This window comes from Lepus europaeus, chromosome 2 (genome assembly GCF_033115175.1).
Source record: "Lepus europaeus isolate LE1 chromosome 2, mLepTim1.pri, whole genome shotgun sequence".
NCBI lineage: Eukaryota > Metazoa > Chordata > Mammalia > Lagomorpha > Leporidae > Lepus > Lepus europaeus.
In genome coordinates, this window is record NC_084828.1 from 2,969,495 (window position 1) to 2,988,379 (window position 18,885).

The window sequence follows — 18,885 nt, forward strand, 5'->3', positions numbered from 1 at the left end:
GCTGATCCGAAGCCAGGAGCCAGGTGCTTCTCCTGGTCTCCCATGGGGTGCAGGGCCCAAGCACTTGGGCCATCCTCCACTGCCTTCCCGGGCCACAGCAGAGAGCTGGCCTGGAAGAGGGGCAACCGGGATAGAATCCGGTGCCCCAACCGGGACTAGAACCCGGGGTGCCGGTGCCGCAAGGCGGAGGATTAGCCTGTTAAGCCATGGCGCCGGCCAGACGCATTTTCAACGTGCGCCAGGCTGCTGCGCCGAGCCTCCCCCCCCCCCCCCCCAAGCAGGTGCCGGAGCCCGGACACCAGGCCCTCTGCAGAGCCAGGGAACCTCACGGCGCTGCCTCTGAACGTGGGCTACCTGACCCAGCAGTTTCTTCTCATTGCTGTCAAATCAATGACATTAAAACTACAATAAAAACAACAGAAAACCCATTTCGGATTTTTTCCGGGAAAACCAGCGACTGATGAAGCGAAGCGAGAGTCTGAAGGGAGATCCGTAACACATGAGGGGCCAGGGTCCCGCAGCCACGGCCGACGCCGCTGGCGACACGCACTGTACAGAAATAAAGCGTCCATAAGGCTTGTTTCTGTTTTTAATTTTTTTGATTTGATAGATCAATTGCTTCACAAAAATCCTCTTAAAGACAACAATCCAAGAAACGTATCGTTACAGTATTCACATTTTAAAGATTGTCAGTTTCAAAGACCGAACAGAACTGAAGCAAAGGAAGACTGCTGACGTAACCGTCCCTAAGGCCCGGGAGGGGGCGGGGCTTCACGGCGCGGCGGAGGCCTGCGGGGTCCCCTGGGGTCTGTCACACAGAAGGGAGCCCGGAAGCCTCGGAGGTCAGGGCCCTGGGCCTTCCGGGCTGACACCTGTCCGTCCCTCACCGTGCAGTCACGTGGAAAGCCGAGTCAGCCCCGGCTGGCACCTGCTGGAGCCACGTGCCGACTCCGGGCCTTCCTAAGGAAAGACCTCGACAAGGACACAGCTGGGCTGGAGGGGACAGAGGCCACAGGGTCCCCCACTGTGCTGGTCGCCGCGCAACAGCCGTGTGCTCGGCGCACTGTCGGCAGCCAGGACGGAGCTGCTTGAAAGCACTGTGGTTATGTGCGGCGAGGGGAAGGAGCCCAGGCCGCGGCACAGGGCCTCCTCCTGAGCCCCGCCCTGCCCTGGTCTCACCGTGGACACAGGGCCTCCTCCTGAGCCCCGCCCTGTCCTGGTCTCACCGTGGACACAGGGCCTCCTCCTGAGCCCCGCCCTGCCCTGGTCTCACCGTGGACACAGGGCCTCCTCCTGAGCCCCGCCCTGTCCTGGTCTCACCGTGGACACAGGGCCTCCTCCTGAGCCCCGCCCTGTCCTGGTCTCACCGTGGACACAGGGCCTCCTCCTGAGCCCCGCCCTGCCCTGGTCTCACCGTGGACACAGGGCCTCCTCCTGAGCCCCGCCCTGTCCTGGTCTCACCGTGGACACAGGGCCTTCTCCTGAGCCCCGCCCTGCCCTGATCTCACCGTGGACCTCAGAGGGCTGTCGTCAGCAGAGAACTCGGCAGCCCACACGCGAGGGCCCGCTCGGCGGGGGCCACCATCTGTGACTGCGCCAAGACACGTGTGGAGGGACAGATGGAGAAGCAAGAAGTCCCAGAAAGTCCAAGAAAGATGTGTGGGATAAAGTTAAAGTGATCTTTCCGGTTTGTGTAGACCTGACGTAAAATGTTAAAACCTATTTATAAATAACAAACCCAATGGCCGCCTAAGAAATGCGTTTTCTCCTGACGGGAGCTGACCACTGAGCTCTGCTCTGGGGCAGCTCCCGCAGCCTGGCCGCAGCTCTGCGTCTCCTGCGGCTCTGGGTTCATCAGGGAGAATCCCCCTACGATTCACACCAAGTACACGCATTCCTCTGGGGGAAAAGTCAGTTCCAGAAAAAAATATCTGCACTAGTTAAAAATGTCCCTCCACCAAGCGTTGGTCCACAACCCCTCACCGGCGCTGTGTCCCGGAGGACAACCCCGTCCCCTCACCCCGTGACGGGCACCCGGTGAGGACACACAGAGGCACCCAGTACGCGCCTGGTTCTCGCCTTCCTAGGCGCAGCCCTGAGCCTCTCAGGGCTGGTCTCTGTCCCGGCTCCACGGGGCTCTGAAGCCACAGCCTTCAACACCAGGAGGGCCCACGGCTGCGCCCAGTGCACCCTGAGCCACCGCATGTCGGCTGCTGGTGCGGGAATGGCTGCCGCCCTCCGCCCAGCTCTGAGCCAGCTGGACAGAGCACCTGCTCTGTGTGCAGAGTCCACAATAAACATCCTGTGCAGAACATATCTGGACTAAAAAACCATCCTAAAACGACACTCAGTTACCGTGGGGGGAGCTGTGGCTCATCACGGGCTGCGTGGCCCCTCGCTTCCCCGGCGTCCCCTCATCAAACCTTCACACACACGATCTGAGCAGCACAAAGGGGCGCACAGCAGAGACTCCAATCTGACTGACAGCTGTCTCTCTGCGAGTGGAAAGCCAATCACGGAGCGGGCGGGGCGGGGACATGGCGCAAGGTGGGCGGGAAGCAGGTACTGTGTCTCCTCTAGAAATTTTTATCCTCAATACAGTCATAATCCAATTCATAATGAATTTATAAAAATAGCTTTTTATCCAATAATTCCAGCAAGGTAAAAATAGGAGCTTCTTTTTCAGTATATATAGCAAATGAAACAGGCTCACGGAAGACGGGAGAGCTGGGCTCGGTGGAACCGCCGTCCGCGCCCTCCGGGGTCATGCGCGGTCTGCGCTGGTGCGGCCGGCAGCTCTCGCGGGCACATCGGCCGCGGAGCTTCCCGCAAACCCGCGGGCCCCGAGCAGGCGGTGCTGTTCAGATCAGAGAACGGCGCGCTGCTCCTTAATCTAGGCAGGGGCTCACTCGCCACGTCTCTAGCGTTCACTTTAAAAACCCACGCGCACACACACTCAGAGGAAGTCGCTGCACTGGTGAAGACGCTCCGGAAGCTTACTAGGAAATACAAAAGTGCACTTCTATATCTACATATAAAACATATTAGAAATAAAACTGTGTAAAACGTTTGCTGTGCAAACTCCAGAACGTCCGCTCGTGGCCGAGGCCCCACCTACTGCAGGGAGTCGCTGTTCTCCAGCACCAGCCCCCCGATGTGCGCGGGGGCCAGCGCGCCCCCGTCATCCTCTGTGCTGTCGGCCGACTCGTCCTCGCTCTGCCCCGCCATCATGACCTGCTGCACGGCGAGCGTGGCCCCGGCCGAGGACAGGGACTGCAGGCTGTCCACGTTCACGGGCGTGGTGATGGTCACGACAGCTCCTGTAGCAGAGCACCGCGCGTCAGCACCGCGTCCAGGGCTCAGAGGGAGGCAGCACCCACCCGGCTCGGTTTGCTTTCCAGGCCCGAGTGAGATGCCCGGGTGTGTGACGGGTGCCGAGTGCACAGGTGGTGGTTTCTGGAGCTGGTCCCAGACCACGCGCACCTGCCGGGGTCCTGGCTGCCCGCTGTGCACCAGGACGGGGGGGGGGGGGGGGAGCAGCACCTCCAGGCACAGGGCTGCCCGGAGAGCACAGGACCAAGGAACTGGACAGAGTGAGACGGGCGAGATGGGCCGGTGGACAGAGGGAAGGGAAGTAAGGTGAGAGTGAGGGAGACCAGTGTGAGGGGACCCCAGCGTGCACCCCAAAGCCTGCAGCAGAGGACGGAGTCACCCCGACAGCCACCAGCAAGGCCCAGAGGCACGCAACAGGCCCGAAGGACCCCACATCGCCAAGTGGTTACACAGTGAGGGAGACAGGGGACTGCACTACATGAACTGCTAGCAGTGGGGTGAGCTGTTCAGAGGTGGACTCAGGGGCTGGCGCTGGGGCGTAGTGGGCTAAGCTGCCGGCTGCAGTGCTGGCATCCCCTACGGGCACTGGTTTGAGTCCCAGCTGCTCTCTTCTATGGCCTGGGAAGGCAGTGGAAGACGGCGCAAGTCCTTGGGTCCCTGCACCCGCGTGGAAAACCCAGAAGAAGCTCCTGGCTTCACCTGGCACAGCCTTGGCTGTTGTGGTCACTTGAGGAGTGAACCAGCAGATGGAAAAAAAAATCTTTGTCTCTCCATCTCTTTCTCTGTAACTCTGCCTTTCAAATAAATACAAATAAATAAATCTTTTTAAAAAAAAAAAGAGAGACGGGTTTGTTTGTTCGTGTGTCTGCACAGAACACCGGGCCCTGTGCCCGAGCACAGGCAGGGGACGGCAGGACTGACTGCAGAGCCAGGGTGAGACAGACTGGGCACGGCTGTCCGCAGCACACAGCATCGCCTCCCCGCGAGGGGACGGGAGAACGCCGCCGCCTAACTCACTCTTAGAGAAAACACTGGAAACGTGAGGTCTACGCACGAACACGCGGTCGTGACATCCAAGCCCACGTGAGGAAGAGGAAGCCGTCCCGGGGGACTTCGCTTCAGAGCACACAGCTCCAAAGGGCTCAACGGAGACAGCGAGTGTGACTGACACCCGTGCGGCGGGCCACGTCCCAGCCGCAGGCCTCCACGCCGGCAGGAGAGGTCACGGAGAACAGCGTCCCGGGTCCCCCGGCCACTAGCCACCGAGAGGTCTGTCTGTGCTGCGGGCATGGTCAGCCCCCTCAGACCACCGCTGTGGACCACCCAACAAGTTATGGAGCCAGACCTCAGGGAGCCAACTGCTCCCAAGTCCACTATGCGCACTGCAGGAGGCGCTCAGGACACACAGGACCCAGCACTCCACTCCCGGCAATGCTCACAGCGTGCCAGCAGCCAGAGGAGAGCAGTCGGCCAGCCCCGGCCGGCCCCGAGCTGACAGACGTCCGGGTTAGCACCGGGTGTACAGTGCGCCCCACATGGTCAGAGCGGAAGCAGGCTCAGGCCTCCAGGGAGGTGGCCACTGTGATGTCTAAGGTGAGAAGCATGCTGGACCCTGCAGAGGGAACGCTAACGAAGCCCAGGGGCGAACTGTGAACTCACAGAGGCAGCGTTTGCTCCCTCGGGAGGAGGGGACGGGGCCCGGGACGACCCCCTGGACCTGCCCTGCCCCAGGCGGCGCCCTGGTGCCGCCACAGGAAAGCAAGCAGAGCCAGACTCCACCACCAACGTGCGCGACAGACACGTCAGAGCGGCCGCTGGGGACAGAGGTCACGGGTGGAGAGGGGGTGCACGTGGCGAGAACAGGGTCCTTCCTTCATTGGTCCCCACAGCTGAGGGGAAGACGGGATGGACAGGCAGAGTGCTGGGTGCACGGGTGTCATGTGAGTGAGACGCCACTGGCCCCTGCCCTACGCCGCTCTCCGTGTGCGGGATGCGACACCCCCTCGGGCCTCTGTGCGAGGCGGGAGAGCTCAGGGAACGGCCTCGCGCACGGCGGGCAGGGCCCGGCCCGCCCACTCTGGCTTGGGCTGCTCGTACCTTCTGGCATGGTGAGCTCACTTGGCGGAGGCTGTGCGACTCCTGATGCAATGGAGTCCGGCCAGAACCTCTGAACCGGCCTGTTCTGAGCTGTTTTTTTCTTTGTTTTTGGGGTCTCTGAGCAACTGGAATCCAACATTGGCTGAAGAATCCGTCTTCGAGCGTTGATGAACCTGGGAATCAGCAAGGGAAACTGTGTCAGCGCCCTGCACCAGCCCCTCCAGCGCGCACCTGCCTTGTACGCCAGGCTACCAGGATCTCAGGCCCCACCGTGAGACGCGAGCAGCAGCACTACTGGAACGTTCCGCTGCCCTGGAGAGGAGCAAGCCCCGGACGGCGCGTGGGGAGCTGGGCCCGCAGTGACAGAGCCGGCCTGTGGGAGCTGGGAACCCGATGCTGCTTCCCGTGGGGAACGAGTCCAAGCAGCAAGGCCCCAGGGGTCTGCAGTCCCGCCCAGCCCAGCCCTGCCCACACGGCGGCCCCTCTGCCTCTGGGTGGGACAACAGGCTGACCCACCCACGAGCGATTGCCAGTTCCATCCTCGGTCTCCACAAAGCACAGGTCTGGGGGAGCATCCTCGGTGTCCTGTACCCCAGGCCTGGGCCGCCCTCTGTGCTGGCTGTGATGGAACCCTCGGGCCCACCACAGCCTCATGGGGCCGAGTGCCTGCACGTGAGCTGTCCGCACACACAGCTGGGCTGGCAGGCGGCCGGCACGGGGTTTCCTGTCCAATGAACATGGGGAGAGACCGCTCTTTTCAGCCTCCATCCCTCTGAGTGCCCCCAGCTGTGGCCCCTAAACCTCAGAAGCCAGGGGGTGGCGGGGGGACCAGTGTTCACAAGGAGACCCCAACACCCCAATGGCTTTCCCTCCTGCGGTAGCCAGAGCACAGTCTCTGTGCCGCCACGCCACCCTCCGCCATGGGCGACCCTGCAGGAGAGACAGCCACCAGCGCGCAGAAGCTCGGTGGGGTCAGAGCCTGTCCACTCAGGACCCCTTGGTAAGCACCCAAGGCGCGGGGCCACCTCTGCTTCTCTGCAGTCACGTGAGTCCCCAGGCAGGTGGCCGCTTGCCGGGGTCACACACGCTGTCTAGGAAAGGCCTGACCTCTCTGGACAGCGGGGGGCTGTGCTCATGGGGCCATGGAGACGGGGCGCTCGCCACTTGCCCCGACACCCTCTCTTCCAGTGCCCTCACCCGCAGAACACAACCAGCACCAGGCTGGCTTGCAACTGCTCAACTTTAGACTCTGAGAGGAGAGCACACAAGGATACGTTCCAGCAACAAGAGAACGGGCTCAGCACGGGTGTGCTGACCCACAGGCCCCGGGGAGCCCCTGCGCTCTAGTGACCAAGCTCAGCTCTCACAGGCTGCTGTGTAATCACAAAATGAAACAGTTACAGCTACAAATATCAAAATGTTATAACTCTTAAAACTTTTTATAAAAGATTGTTTATTTAAAAGTCAGAGTTGGGGCCGGTGCTGTGGCCTAGCTGGTAAAGCCACCACCTGCAGTGCCGGCATCCCATATGGGCATAGGTTCAAGTCCTGGCTGCTCCTCTTCCAATCCAGCTCTCTGGCCTGGATCAGAGCTGGCCTGAGAAAGCAGCAGAAGATGGCCCAAGTATTGGGGCCCCTGTACCCACGTGGGAGACCCAGAAGAAGCTCCTGGCTTCCAATCAGTCCAGCTCTCCTCTGTGGCCTGGGAAAGCAGTGGAGGATGCCCAAGTGCTTGGGCCCCTGCACCCATGTGGGAGACCTGGAAGAAGCTCCTGGCTCCTGGCTTCAGATCAGCTCAGCTCTGGCTGTTGCAGCCAGAGTGAACCAGTGGATGGAAGACCTCTCTCTCTCTCTGTAACTCTACCTCTCTAATAAATAAATAAATATAATCTGTTTAAGAAATTAAAGTTGATATTAAACCTTCTAGATAAAATAATGCTGTTAATGCACAAGATGATCAGGTTGGTGAAAACAGGGACAAAGAAAAGACAGGACAGTGACAGCAGCTCCAGAACCTCCACGGTTATGCCTCTGGCCTAACCCTCACCCCCTCGACCGAGCAGTCGCCCTTACTGCCTAACCACAGAAGACGTCATTCAACCTGAGACCACGGGAAGTAACCAAGAACGCTCATTACCGCAGCACACAGCAGCAACGTGCCTGATCCCCTTACACTTTATAGCACTCTTTTAAAAACATCTAACAGTAAATAATTCAAGTAGCATGATCTATTATTAGTACCCACCCCCCCAAAAAAGGGGGCTGGCCCTGTGGGGCAGTGGGTTAACACCTGGCCTGCAGTGCCGGCATCCCATATGGGCGCCAGTTCAAGCCCCAGCCGCTCCACTTCCCATCCAGCTCTCTGGTATGGCCTGGGAGCAGTAGAACATGGCCCAAGTCCTTGGGCCCCTGCACCCGTGTGGGAGACCTGGAGCAAGCTCCTGGCTCCTGGCTTTGGATCGGCGCAGCTCTGGCTGTTGCAGCCAATTGGGGAGTGAACCAGTGGATGGAAGACCTCTCTCTCTTTCTCTCTGCCTCTCCTCCCTCTCTCTCTCCGCCTCTCCTCTCTCTGTGTAACTCTTTCAAATGGATAAATCTTTGAAAGAAAAATGACTCAAATGTGAAATAACAGAAATAGTTAATGAGACACCAAAGCATAGCTCTTGCATAACTACACAAACAGGAATTTTTTTTTTATTATTATTTGACAGAGTTAGACAGTGAGAGGGAGAGACAGAGAGAAAGGTCTTCCTTCCGTTGGTTCACTCCCCAAAAGGCCACCACAGCCGGAACTACGCCGATCTGAAGCCAGAAACCAGGTACTTCCTCCTGGTCTTCAATGTGGGTGCTGGGCCCAAGCACTCGGGCCATCCTCCACTGCCTTCCCGGGCCACAGCAGAGAGCTGGACTGGAAGAGGAGCAGCTGGGACTAGAACCTGGCGCCCATATGGGATACCGGCGCTGCAGGCGGAGGATTAACCAAGTGAGCCACGGCGCTGGCCCCACAAACAGGAATATTTATATCATTTTCATAGGAACTTTAACAAATTTATACTATGTCACACTTAAAATGAAAAGGTAATGTTCATAAGTGTTAGAATTTGTTTTCCTTTTAGGCCAATCTTTACGAGCCTGGAACTGCTCCCTGCATCTGAACAATGAGGGAATTAAGCGAGGCAATGGCTCACAAGCAGTCAAATGCGCCCCACACACCGGCGGTCAGCCTGGCCCCCACGTGTCTGAGGCCAGAACTGGGCGCTGTGCTGTGAACGCACGAGCGGCCCCTTCTACGCACACTCTCCTGGAAGGGCCCCTGGCTGGTGCGCTGTGGGAGCCCACGAGGGGTCAGGACGCCCGGCCTCCCCACTGCAGAGGCGCAGCCACTAAGACACCGTTTTGAGGACGGGGACTCGGGGCGGCGGCACACCAGGAGACAGTCTAACCAGGTAGCGGCGAGCGGGACGCTCAAGCCCAGGCTGAGTGCCGGCGTCCTGCGAGCCCAGAGTACAGCCAGCCGCGTGGACGCGGTCTCTCAGCGCAGTCTCACTACGGATCGGTGTCCGATTCCCAGGTGCTCCGGTGGACCCCCGCCTGGGGGCGGGCTGCCTCTTACCAGTTGTTAACCTGGAGTAGTGTCAAGTTCGTCTGAGCAGCAATCTGTTTCTTCTCGTCTTCTGTCGGGTAGGGATGCTAAAAACAAGAGAGGAGAGTCACCACGGACTTCCGCTGCCCAAGGGGGACGGAGACAACACGAGCGAAACAGGGCCAGAGCCTCCAAGCCCTGGCAGGGACCGGAGCTGTCATCCAGAGCCCACTGCGTCTTGGCGACCTCTGTGAGGAGCCGCCAGGAAGGGTGGTGCTGCAGCTGGGTCCGTGCGCGGCGAGGGTGTCACCAGGCTCAGCGTGCCCGGCACACGGCGGGGAGGGGCCCCGCGCCCGGCGGCTGCGGAGCTCTGTGGTGCACCTCAGTGCCGCTTACTCGGCTAACGGCAAACAGGAGACCGCCGCCCCCGCTGCACAGCGCGCTCCCACACCCCGTGCCGCCCCCGGCGGTCCCGATTCCTCACAGGCACCCCGGAGACGCGGCTCACAGCCAAGGAAACTGAGGCACGGGCCGACAGGTGGAGGTGGCGCCTCTGTGCCGGCACCGGGGCTGGCCCTGGGGCTGCATACAGCAGTGTTCCTGTTACAAACGACTGAACACATCGCACTTACAAACAAACCAGACTCAAGGCGCTGGCGCGGTGGCCCAGTGGGTTAGGCTGCCACCTCAACGCTTGGCATCCCGCATGGGTGCACGTTTGTGACCTGACTTCTCCACTTGCAATCGCGCCGGGGAAAGCAGAAGACCCTAGTGCTTGGGCCCCGGCACCCTCCTGGGAGACCCAACGGGGCTCCTGGCTCCTGGCTTCGACCTGGTCCAGGCTGGGCCATTGCAGCCATTTGCACATCTCTCTCTAACTCGACCTTTCAAATAAATCTTAAAAAAAGAAATAACGGCCCGAAGTCAACGTCAAAATTCACAGAAGAACCATGGAGAATGGTTTCTGCCTTCTGTAACATGCAATTTATCCACGACCGCCCGCACATGGAAACCAGGGCGACATCAGCTAAAACCCTGCCTGCCCGCGAATCCCTGACTTGGGTCCAGCCCGGAGTGAGCAGCACCAGCAAGGCGGCGTGGGCATCACCCTGGGTCTGATTTCCAACGGGCAGACGCGGGCCTCGGCCGGGCGGGCGGTGCTGAGGCGTTGAGGTAGGGACGGGGGACGAGAGGAGGCCCCGGACAGCTCTGCTGGTGGCGGCAGCACAGTGGGGCTGAGCCAGAAGCCAGGGCGAGACCGGGACACACGAGGGGTGACAACAGCCGAGCAAAGGGCAGTGGCCAGGACAGCAGGGCCTCCTGCCGCAGCCAGCACAGATGCACCTGGACCAAAGCTGGCCGCAGAGGGGCCGCACGAGGTCACAGGGCGGGTGAGTCCTACCGGCCTACAGAGGCGGCCCCCGAGGCTCCCTCCTGTGCCTGGGCACACTGTGGCTCCCCCCGGCCTCACCGCGCCCTCCTGAGCACCAGGCCTGCTCACCCCTGCCCTGGCTCTAGGGCAGGGGCTGGCCCATGTCAGGGTGACGGGCAGGTCTGCCCGCTGATGCAGCACAGGACGTCCTCGGAAGAAGCTGCGCTCCTCTCCAGCCGGGGAGCTGCGAACCGAGGTGTGCCGGTGCCGGGCCCGCCTCCTCTCGGCGCACCGTGACCCTCAGCATCTCCGTCTGTAACCTGTGGCATCTTCCCTCCGAGCCCCACTCGGACGCACATGGCGCCTCCCATGGCTTTGCTACCTGACTGACCTCCCTCGCTCTAGACGGGAACACGGGCTCTTCGTGCTCCCTGTCGGGCCGGTGCTCGGAGGAGGCGTGCACAGGGAGCCAAGGCGGGAGACGCGGGGAGACGCGCTGCTGTGCGGTGGGGTCCCCCTGTATTTTACGCCTCTGGAGTCCACGGTGGCCCTCCCTCTGCCCCTGCTCAACACAACGCCAACACCAAGAGAGCAGAGGACCCCTGAACCTCCTCCCCGCGGCCCCGGCTCTCACCCCGATGTGCTGGAAGAGCCAGGAGCGCATCACGCTGGTGGCGTGCTTGGGCAGGACGCCACGCTTGCTCTTGGAGGAGCCGTCATCTTGATGCAAGATGCTGAGGTCCTGGTTCAGCTGCAGCTGAAGCTTTCAAACAATTGAGAAACAGCGTCAGAAGGCACAGGGGGCCGGCCACAGCGCCCGAGGGCAGACGGACGGCAGCCAAGGGCTCGTTAGGGCGAAGCAGACGCCTGGGGCCCGGCCCCCTCGGCTGGGAGGCGGCTCCCACGCTTCCTAACCGCACACGGGTGACTCAGAGCGCCCTGCAGCAAGGAGAGTGGTGATGCTCTCACCTCCTGGCCTGAGCCGGCCAGGGGTGCTGGGAAGGGTGCGCCAGGGGATGGCTGGCTGCCCAGCCACACCCCCTCAGTAGGCATGGAGGTGCTGACGTTACCCCCCAGACCACTGAGGGGAAGAGAAATCACGTTCTGTCAACTCTATTTAATTTTTAAATTATTTATTTATTTATTTGAAAGGTAGAGTCAGAGAGCAAGAGAGAGAGAGAGGCCTTATATCCACTGGTTCACTTCCCAAGTGGCCGCAATGGCAGGAGCTGGGCCAATCCGAAGCCAGGGGCCAGGAGCTTCTTCCAGGTCTCCCACACAGGTGCAGCGGCCCAAGGACCTAGGCCATCCTCTACTGCTTTCCCAGACCATAGCAGAGAGCTGGACCGGAAGTGGAGCAGCCGGGACTTGAACCTGCGCCCATATGGGATGCCGGCACTGCAGGAGGCGGTTTTACCCGCTGCGCCACAGCGCCGGATCCTGTCAACTCTATTTTAAAAGCAAAGGCTGCATCTGGCCCTTCTCTGTGACGAGTCTCATCAAGGACAGCCACGTGTCCCCGAGCACCAGACCGTCAGAAACAGAGCCCACAGCCAATCCACTACGACACGCAGAGGCAGCAGAGGAGGTGGGACCGAAGGAAAGCTTCAGGTGTCTGAGCCAAGGTAGCGCACATCTTAAAAAAAGGGGGGGGGGGGAGGCACAGAGGGCAAAGGGGAGCTCAGTCCCTCTGCTCCCGGTCCAGCTCCCTGACAGCGTGCCAGGGAAGGCAGCGGAAGGCCATCCCAGTCCTTGGACTCCCGGACGGGGATCCTGGCTCCTGGCTCCTGCCTGGCCCAGCTACAGCCATTGGGGAGTGAGCCAGCAATCTCTCTCTCTCTCTCTCACTAGCGCTGCCTTTCAAATACATTAAAAAAAAAAAAATCTTTTAAAAGACAAAACAAACAGAAATTCTCATTGCTAAGTCACTCACTCTGATTCTCTGAAATGGCAAGCACCCAGACTCCAGCCAGCAGAGCCCAGAGCAGCCCCGCGGCAGCAGAGCCGTGTGCATCACGTGCACTCTCTCTGAACACCTCCCCAAGGCCCTCGGCCACGTCCGAACTGAAAACCCAGACACCCGATCCATTTTGTGTACCTGGGTCCCAGCCCTGCTTCGAGGGAGCAACCCCCCCAGGGCGGACACCAGGGACAGGTCCGCAGGACAGCGGACACCAGGGACAGGCCCGCAGGACAGCGGACACCAGGGACAGGCCCGCAGGGCAGCGGACACCAGGGAAAGGCCCGCAGGACAGCGGACACCAGGGACAGGCCCGCAGGACAGCGGACACCAGGGAAAGGCCCGCAGGGCAGCGGACACCAGGGAAAGGCCCGCAGGGCAGCGGACACCAGGGACAGGCCCGCAGGACAGCGGACACCAGGGACAGGCCCGCAGGGCAGCGGACACCAGGGACAGGCCCGCAGGACAGCGGACACCAGGGACAGGCCCGCAGGACAGCGGACACCAGGGACAGGCCCGCAGGACAGCGGACACCAGGGACAGGCCCGCAGGGCAGCGGATACCAGGGACAGGCCCGCAGGACAGCGGACACCAGGGACAGGCCCGCAGGACAGCGGACACCAGGGACAGGCCCGCAGGGCAGCGGACACCAGGGACAGGCCCGCAGGACAGCGGCGGCTCAGACACGGCGACGCCGGGCACCTGCACGCGGACCCCTGCGAGAGCTGTAAGGCAGCGTTCCAGCCCGCAGGCTGCGACTCAGCACCATTCAGCCAGCTTCAGCTGACAAGGGACCAGCAGCGCCCATGGCCGGGAGGTGACCCCGGTGACGCCCCGTGAACCTGCCGACAGCGCAGCCCACTGTACGCTGTGTGTATAGTGTGCACACCCTCGCCGAGGCGAGGCCCGACCACGCTGTGTTTTTCTGCAGAAACTTCTCACGATCCCCACTCCGTAAGAGCTGCATCTGACTTGACGATGTCACCGATGTCACGGGGCCTTCTCCCAAGCCCGCCCTGCCCCTGGCGTCTCTGACTCTGGGGAATCTGTGAAGGCCCAGTGAGGACCTCGACCGCCCGCAGCCAAGAGCAGCTGCAGGCCCTCTGTGTTCGGTCGTGAGCTCCGCAGAACACAAGGGATGAACAGGGTCAACCGCCACAACAGAGCCGGGCGGACAGACGCCGTCTTTCTGAGACTTGGCTTTAAAGAAGGTGTGCAGGATGCGTGTGTGGTGTGTGTGTGTAGTGTGTGATACGTGTGGTGTGCACCGAGAGGTGTGTAAATGTGTGTGAGTGGTGTGCGTGTGTGTGGTGTGTGTGTACAGTGTGTGAGTGGTATGCTTGTGTGTGGTGTGTGTGTACAGTGTGTGAGTGCTGTGCGTGTGTGGTGTCTGTGTACAGTGTGTGAGTGGTGTGCGTGTGTGTGGTGTCTGTGTACAGTGTGTGAGTGGTGTGCGTGTGTGTGGTGTGTGTGTGTACAGTGTGTGTGTAGTGTGTGATACGTGTGGTGTGCACCGAGAGGTGTGTAAATGTGTGTGAGTGGTATGTGTGTGTGTGGTGTGTGTGTACAGTGTGTGTGTAGTGTGTGATACGTGTGGTGTGCACCGAGAGGTGTGTAAATGTGTGTGAGTGGTGTGCGTGTGTGTGGTGTGTGTGTACAGTGTGTGTGTAGTGTGTGATACGTGTGGTGTGTACCGAGAGGTGTGTAAATGTGTGTGAGTGGTGTGCTTGTGTGTGGTGTGTGTGTACAGTGTGTGAGTGGTGTGCGTGTGTGTGGTGTGTGTGTACAGTGTGTGTGTAGTGTGTGATACGTGTGGTGTGCACCGAGAGGTGTGTAAATGTGTGTGAGTGGTGTGCGTGTGTGTGGTGTGTGTGTACAGTGTGTGAGTGGTGTGCGTGTGTGTGGTGTCTGTGTACAGTGTGTGAGTGCTGTGCGTGTATGTGGTTTGTGTGTGTACAGTGTGAGTGGTGTGCGTGTGTGTGGTGTCTGTGTACAGTGTGTGAGTGGTGTGCGTGTGTGTGGTGTGTGTGTACAGTGTGTGAGTGCTGTGCGTGTATGTGGTTTGTGTGTACAGTGTGTGAGTGGTGTGCATGTGTGTGGTGTGTGTGTGTACAGTGTGTGAGTGGTGTGTGTGTGTGTGGTGTCTGTGTACAGCGTGTGTGTGGTGTGCGTGTACAGTGTGTGAGTGGTATGCTTGTGTGTGGTGTGTGTGTACAGTGTGTGAGTGGTATGCTTGTGTGTGGTGTGTGTGTACAGTGTGTGAGTGCTGTGCGTGTGTGGTGTCTGTGTACAGTGTGTGAGTGGTGTGCGAGTGTGTGGTGTCTGTGTACAGTGTGTGAGTGGTGTGCGAGTGTGTGTGTACAGTGTGTGAGTGGTGTGCGTATAGTGTGTAGTGTGTGTGTATAGTGTGGTGTGAGTGGTGTGTAAATGGTGTGTGTGTGTGTGCTCACGTGACTCTAGACCTGAAAGAGGCCCTGCAGCCCTAGCTCTGCAAAGAGGTGAGGGCGAGGCGAGGGCAGGGCAGGACGCCTGCCGCACGGGCAGCCCCGCTCCGTCCCTGCTGCGCCTGCGGCTGCTGCCTGTCTCCTGGAAGCCAAACTCCTGGGCGCCCAGATGCACGGGAGGTGTGGCCGAGGAGAAGCAGGCACAGTCCAGGGGAAGGGGAGGGACTGAGAGCTGGGAAGCCCCTCGGGTTGGCATCACAGCTCTAAATAGAGCCTTCCAGACGCAGAGGACACACAGCAGACACACATGTACAGACACACGGAGGACACACAGCAGACACACGGAGGACACACAGCAGACACACATGTACAGACACACGGAGGACACACAGCAGACACACATGTACAGACACACGGAGGACACACAGCAGACACACACGGACACAGACACACAGAGGACACACAGCAGACACACACGGACATAGACACGCGGAGGACACACAGCAGACACACGGAGGACACACAGCAGACACACACGGACACAGACACACGGAGGACACACAGCAGACACACGGAGGACACACAGCAGACACACACGGACACAGACACACGGAGGACACACACGGACACAGACACGCGGAGGACACACAGCAGACACACATGGACACAGACACACGGAGGACACACAGCAGACACACACGGACACAGACACGTGGAGGACACACAGCAGACACACACACAGACACACGGAGGACACACAGCAGACACACACGGACACAGACACACGGAGGACACACAGCAGACACATGGAGGACACACAGCAGACACACACGGACACAGACACACGGAGGACACACAGCAGACACACACGGACATAGACACGCGGAGGACACACACGGACACAGACACGCGGAGGACACACAGCAGACACACATGGACACAGACACGCGGAGGACACACAGCAGACACACACGGACACAGACACACGGAGGACACACACGGACACAGACACGCGGAGGACACACAGCAGACACACATGGACACAGACACACGGAGGACACACAGCAGACACACATGGACACAGACACACGGAGGACACACAGCAGACACATGGAGGACACACAGCAGACACACACGGACACAGACATACACAGCCCAACCCAAGCCCCTCCCTCCGGAAGTGTGGCCAGGCTGTGGGTCTGCTGTGGCTCCTCAGGGGCCCTGCACGGGGCAGGTCCTGGGGGGCCCGCGTGCACAGGGCCCAAGCGTGCTGCTCTAGAGGGCTCTGGGTGCCTGTTTTCCACTTCAGACTTTGCTGCGTTTTCAACTCCCTGTGGTGAGGGAGATGACGGTGAAAAACAAAGCAAAGGGCTGGCACTGAGACTACCCAGAGGCTGCACAAGGACAGAGGACAGAGGCTGCACAGGGACAGAGGGCAGAGGCTGTACGAGGACAGAGGGCAGAGGCTGTACAAGGACAGAGGGCAGAGGCTGCACAAGGACAGAGGCTACACAAGGACAGAGGGCAGAGGCTGTACAGGGACAGAGGGCAGAGGCTGCACAGGGACAGAGGGCAGAGGCTATACAAGGACAGAGGGCAGAGGCTATACAAGGACAGAGGGCAGAGGCTGTACAAGGACAGAGGGCAGAGGCTGTACAAGGACAGAGGACAGAGGCTACACAAGGACAGAGGGCAGAGGCTGTACGAGGACAGAGGGCAGAGGCTGTACGAGGACAGAGGGCAGAGGCTGTACGAGGACAGAGGGCAGAGGCTACACAAGGACAGAGGGCAGAGGCTGTACGAGGACAGAGGGCAGAGGCTGTACGAGGACAGAGGGCAGAGGCTGTACGAGGACAGAGGGCAGAGGCTACACAAGGACAGAGGGCAGAGGCTGCACAAGGACAGAGGCTACACAAGGACAGAGGGCAGAGGCTGTACGAGGACAGAGGCTGTACAAGGACAGAGGACAGAGGCTGTACGAGGACAGAGGCTACACAAGGACAGAGGGCAGAGGCTGCACAAGGACAGAGGGCAGAGGCTGTACGAGGACAGAGGCTACACAAGGACAGAGGGCAGAGGCTGTACAAGGACAGAGGCTACACAAGGACAGAGGGCAGAGGCTACACAAGGACAGAGGACAGAGGCTGTACGAGGACAGAGGCTGTTCAAGGACAGAGGACAGAGGCTGTACGAGGACAGAGGGCAGAGGCTACACAAGGACAGAGGGCAGAGGCTGTACGAGGACAGAGGGCAGAGGCTGTACAAGGACAGAAGGTCCCCACCCGAGAAGATGCTGCAGCCCGTTCCCCTCTGCTCCCACGGCGAGCAGACTCACCCCAAACCCTTGCATGAAAGGCGCACGTACCTGTGAGTTCTGGATCCTAATGGTTCCGGGCGACAATGCCTGGGTGACCACCTGGCCCTGCGGAGTGACGACGGTGACCGGCTGATAGACCGTGCCGCCTCAAAGGGAGAAGGAGCGAGTCAGCCAACCGCGGAGCCTCAGGGACCCAGACCGACCCCAGCGCCCCCGCACGCGGCACAGAACACGGATTCTGCAGCTCCCTCCTGCTGCCTGCTCTGCCGCTACCCCCACCATGGTCAGCGCACGTTCAGGTTCTGCACGACCAGCGCTCAGTCCTGTGTGTTTGCCCCAGACGGCTTTCTTCCTGGGGACTTCATTGTGAGCGACAGCATCCGTTCACACCGCTCACACGGCGCTGTGCTGTGGGGGTCTACCCACTCCCAGAGCACCTGGCCTGTGACCCCGGGGTCTACCTGCTCCCAGAGCCCCCGGGCTGTGACCCCGGGGTCTACCTGCTCCCAGAGCACCTGGCCTGTGACACCTGGGGTCTACCTGCTCCCAGAGCACCTGGCCTGTGACCCCGGGGTCTACCTGCTCCCAGAGCACCTGGCCTGTGACACCTGGGGTCTACCTGCTCCCAGAGCACCTGGCCTGTGACCCCGGGGTCTACCTGCTCCCAGAACGCCTGGCCTGTGACCCCGGGTTCTACCTGCTCCCAGAGCACCTGGCCTGTGACCCCGGGGTCTACCTGCTCCCAGAACACCTGGCCTGTGACCCCGGGTTCTACCTGCTCCCAGAGCACCTGGCCTGTGACCCCGGGTTCTACCTGCTCCCAGAGCCCCCGGGCTGTAACCCCGGGGTCTACCTGCTCCCAGAGACCCGGGCTGTGCTGGTGGGGGTCTACCTGCTCCCAGAGCCCCCGGGCTATGACCCTGGGGTCTACCTGCTCCCAGAGCACCTGGCCTGTGACCCTGGAATCGAGGCTGCTCCCCCATCACCTCCCTAGGTGACACAATCCAAGGCTTCCTGAGCACTGTGAACGCACAGTCGGAAACCAAGCCGCCTGGACTCACGCTGCCTACAGAACCACTTTTTTCTTCTCAATGTGTTTGTGGTACAGAAACACAGTTTGTGTGAACCATCTGTTGCGAGGATCCCTAGGACACAGGCATGCAAACGGCTCAGCTGCTGACGCTATGTCAGGATCGCATCGGCAGGGTCTTCCTGCGGAAGCGCGCGGAGGAGGCGCCCAGGGCCCGGCCGTACCTGCCACCGCTGCCATGGTGACGTTGCCCTGCTGCAGGGCAGACGCGGGCACCACGATTCCTTGAGGGCTGAGCGTGCCCGTGATGGCACTCTGAATCTGCTGGAAGTCAGAAAACACACGCCACAGGAATCGTTAGAAAACGCACGGTCACGTTCACACTTCACAGTCAGAGGCGGGACAGGTCCTCCATAAAGCAGAGAACAGTGCGGCTCCTGGGGAGCATCAGGGAGCAGGACGCCGCGGGCCAGCGCGACGCCCACACGGGGTGCTGCTGCTCAGGGCGGCTTCCCGGAGACGGCCTTTCTGCTTTCTTTTTAACGATGCATTTCTTTCAAACACAGAGCAGGGGGTGGATTGGGGCATAGAAACCCCATTGGTTTACTCCCCAGATAGCTGCACTGGACGGGGCTGGACCAGTCTGAAGCCAGGAGCTCCATCCGGGTCTCCCCCATGGGTGCAGGGCCCAGGCACTTGGCCCATCTTCCGCTCCCTTCCCAGGTGCACCAGCAGGGAGCAGCAGGACT

At 60.5% G+C, this 18,885-nt stretch overlaps 1 protein-coding gene across 5 annotated transcripts in view; it reads right to left on the minus strand.

The window, feature by feature from the left end:
• Positions 1 to 571: 571 nt before the first annotated feature.
• The window catches only part of PKNOX1 (PBX/knotted 1 homeobox 1), a 138,546-nt gene continuing 120,232 nt past the window's right edge, over positions 572 to 18,885 (minus strand). For 4 of the 5 annotated variants that reach the window (XM_062204722.1, XM_062204706.1, XM_062204699.1 and 1 more), the window contains 6 exons: positions 18,361 to 18,460; positions 17,155 to 17,252; positions 11,020 to 11,148; positions 9,044 to 9,120; positions 5,431 to 5,603; positions 572 to 3,320 (listed from right to left, as the gene is read on the minus strand). In XM_062204722.1, coding sequence (XP_062060706.1) covers positions 3,115 to 3,320; positions 5,431 to 5,603; positions 9,044 to 9,120; positions 11,020 to 11,148; positions 17,155 to 17,252; positions 18,361 to 18,460 — 783 coding nt within the window. In that variant the 3' untranslated portion in view covers positions 572 to 3,114. The remainder of the gene's footprint in view (positions 3,321 to 5,430; positions 5,604 to 9,043; positions 9,121 to 11,019; positions 11,149 to 17,154; positions 17,253 to 18,360; positions 18,461 to 18,885) is intronic. The other variant, XM_062204715.1, reaches the window with a different exon arrangement.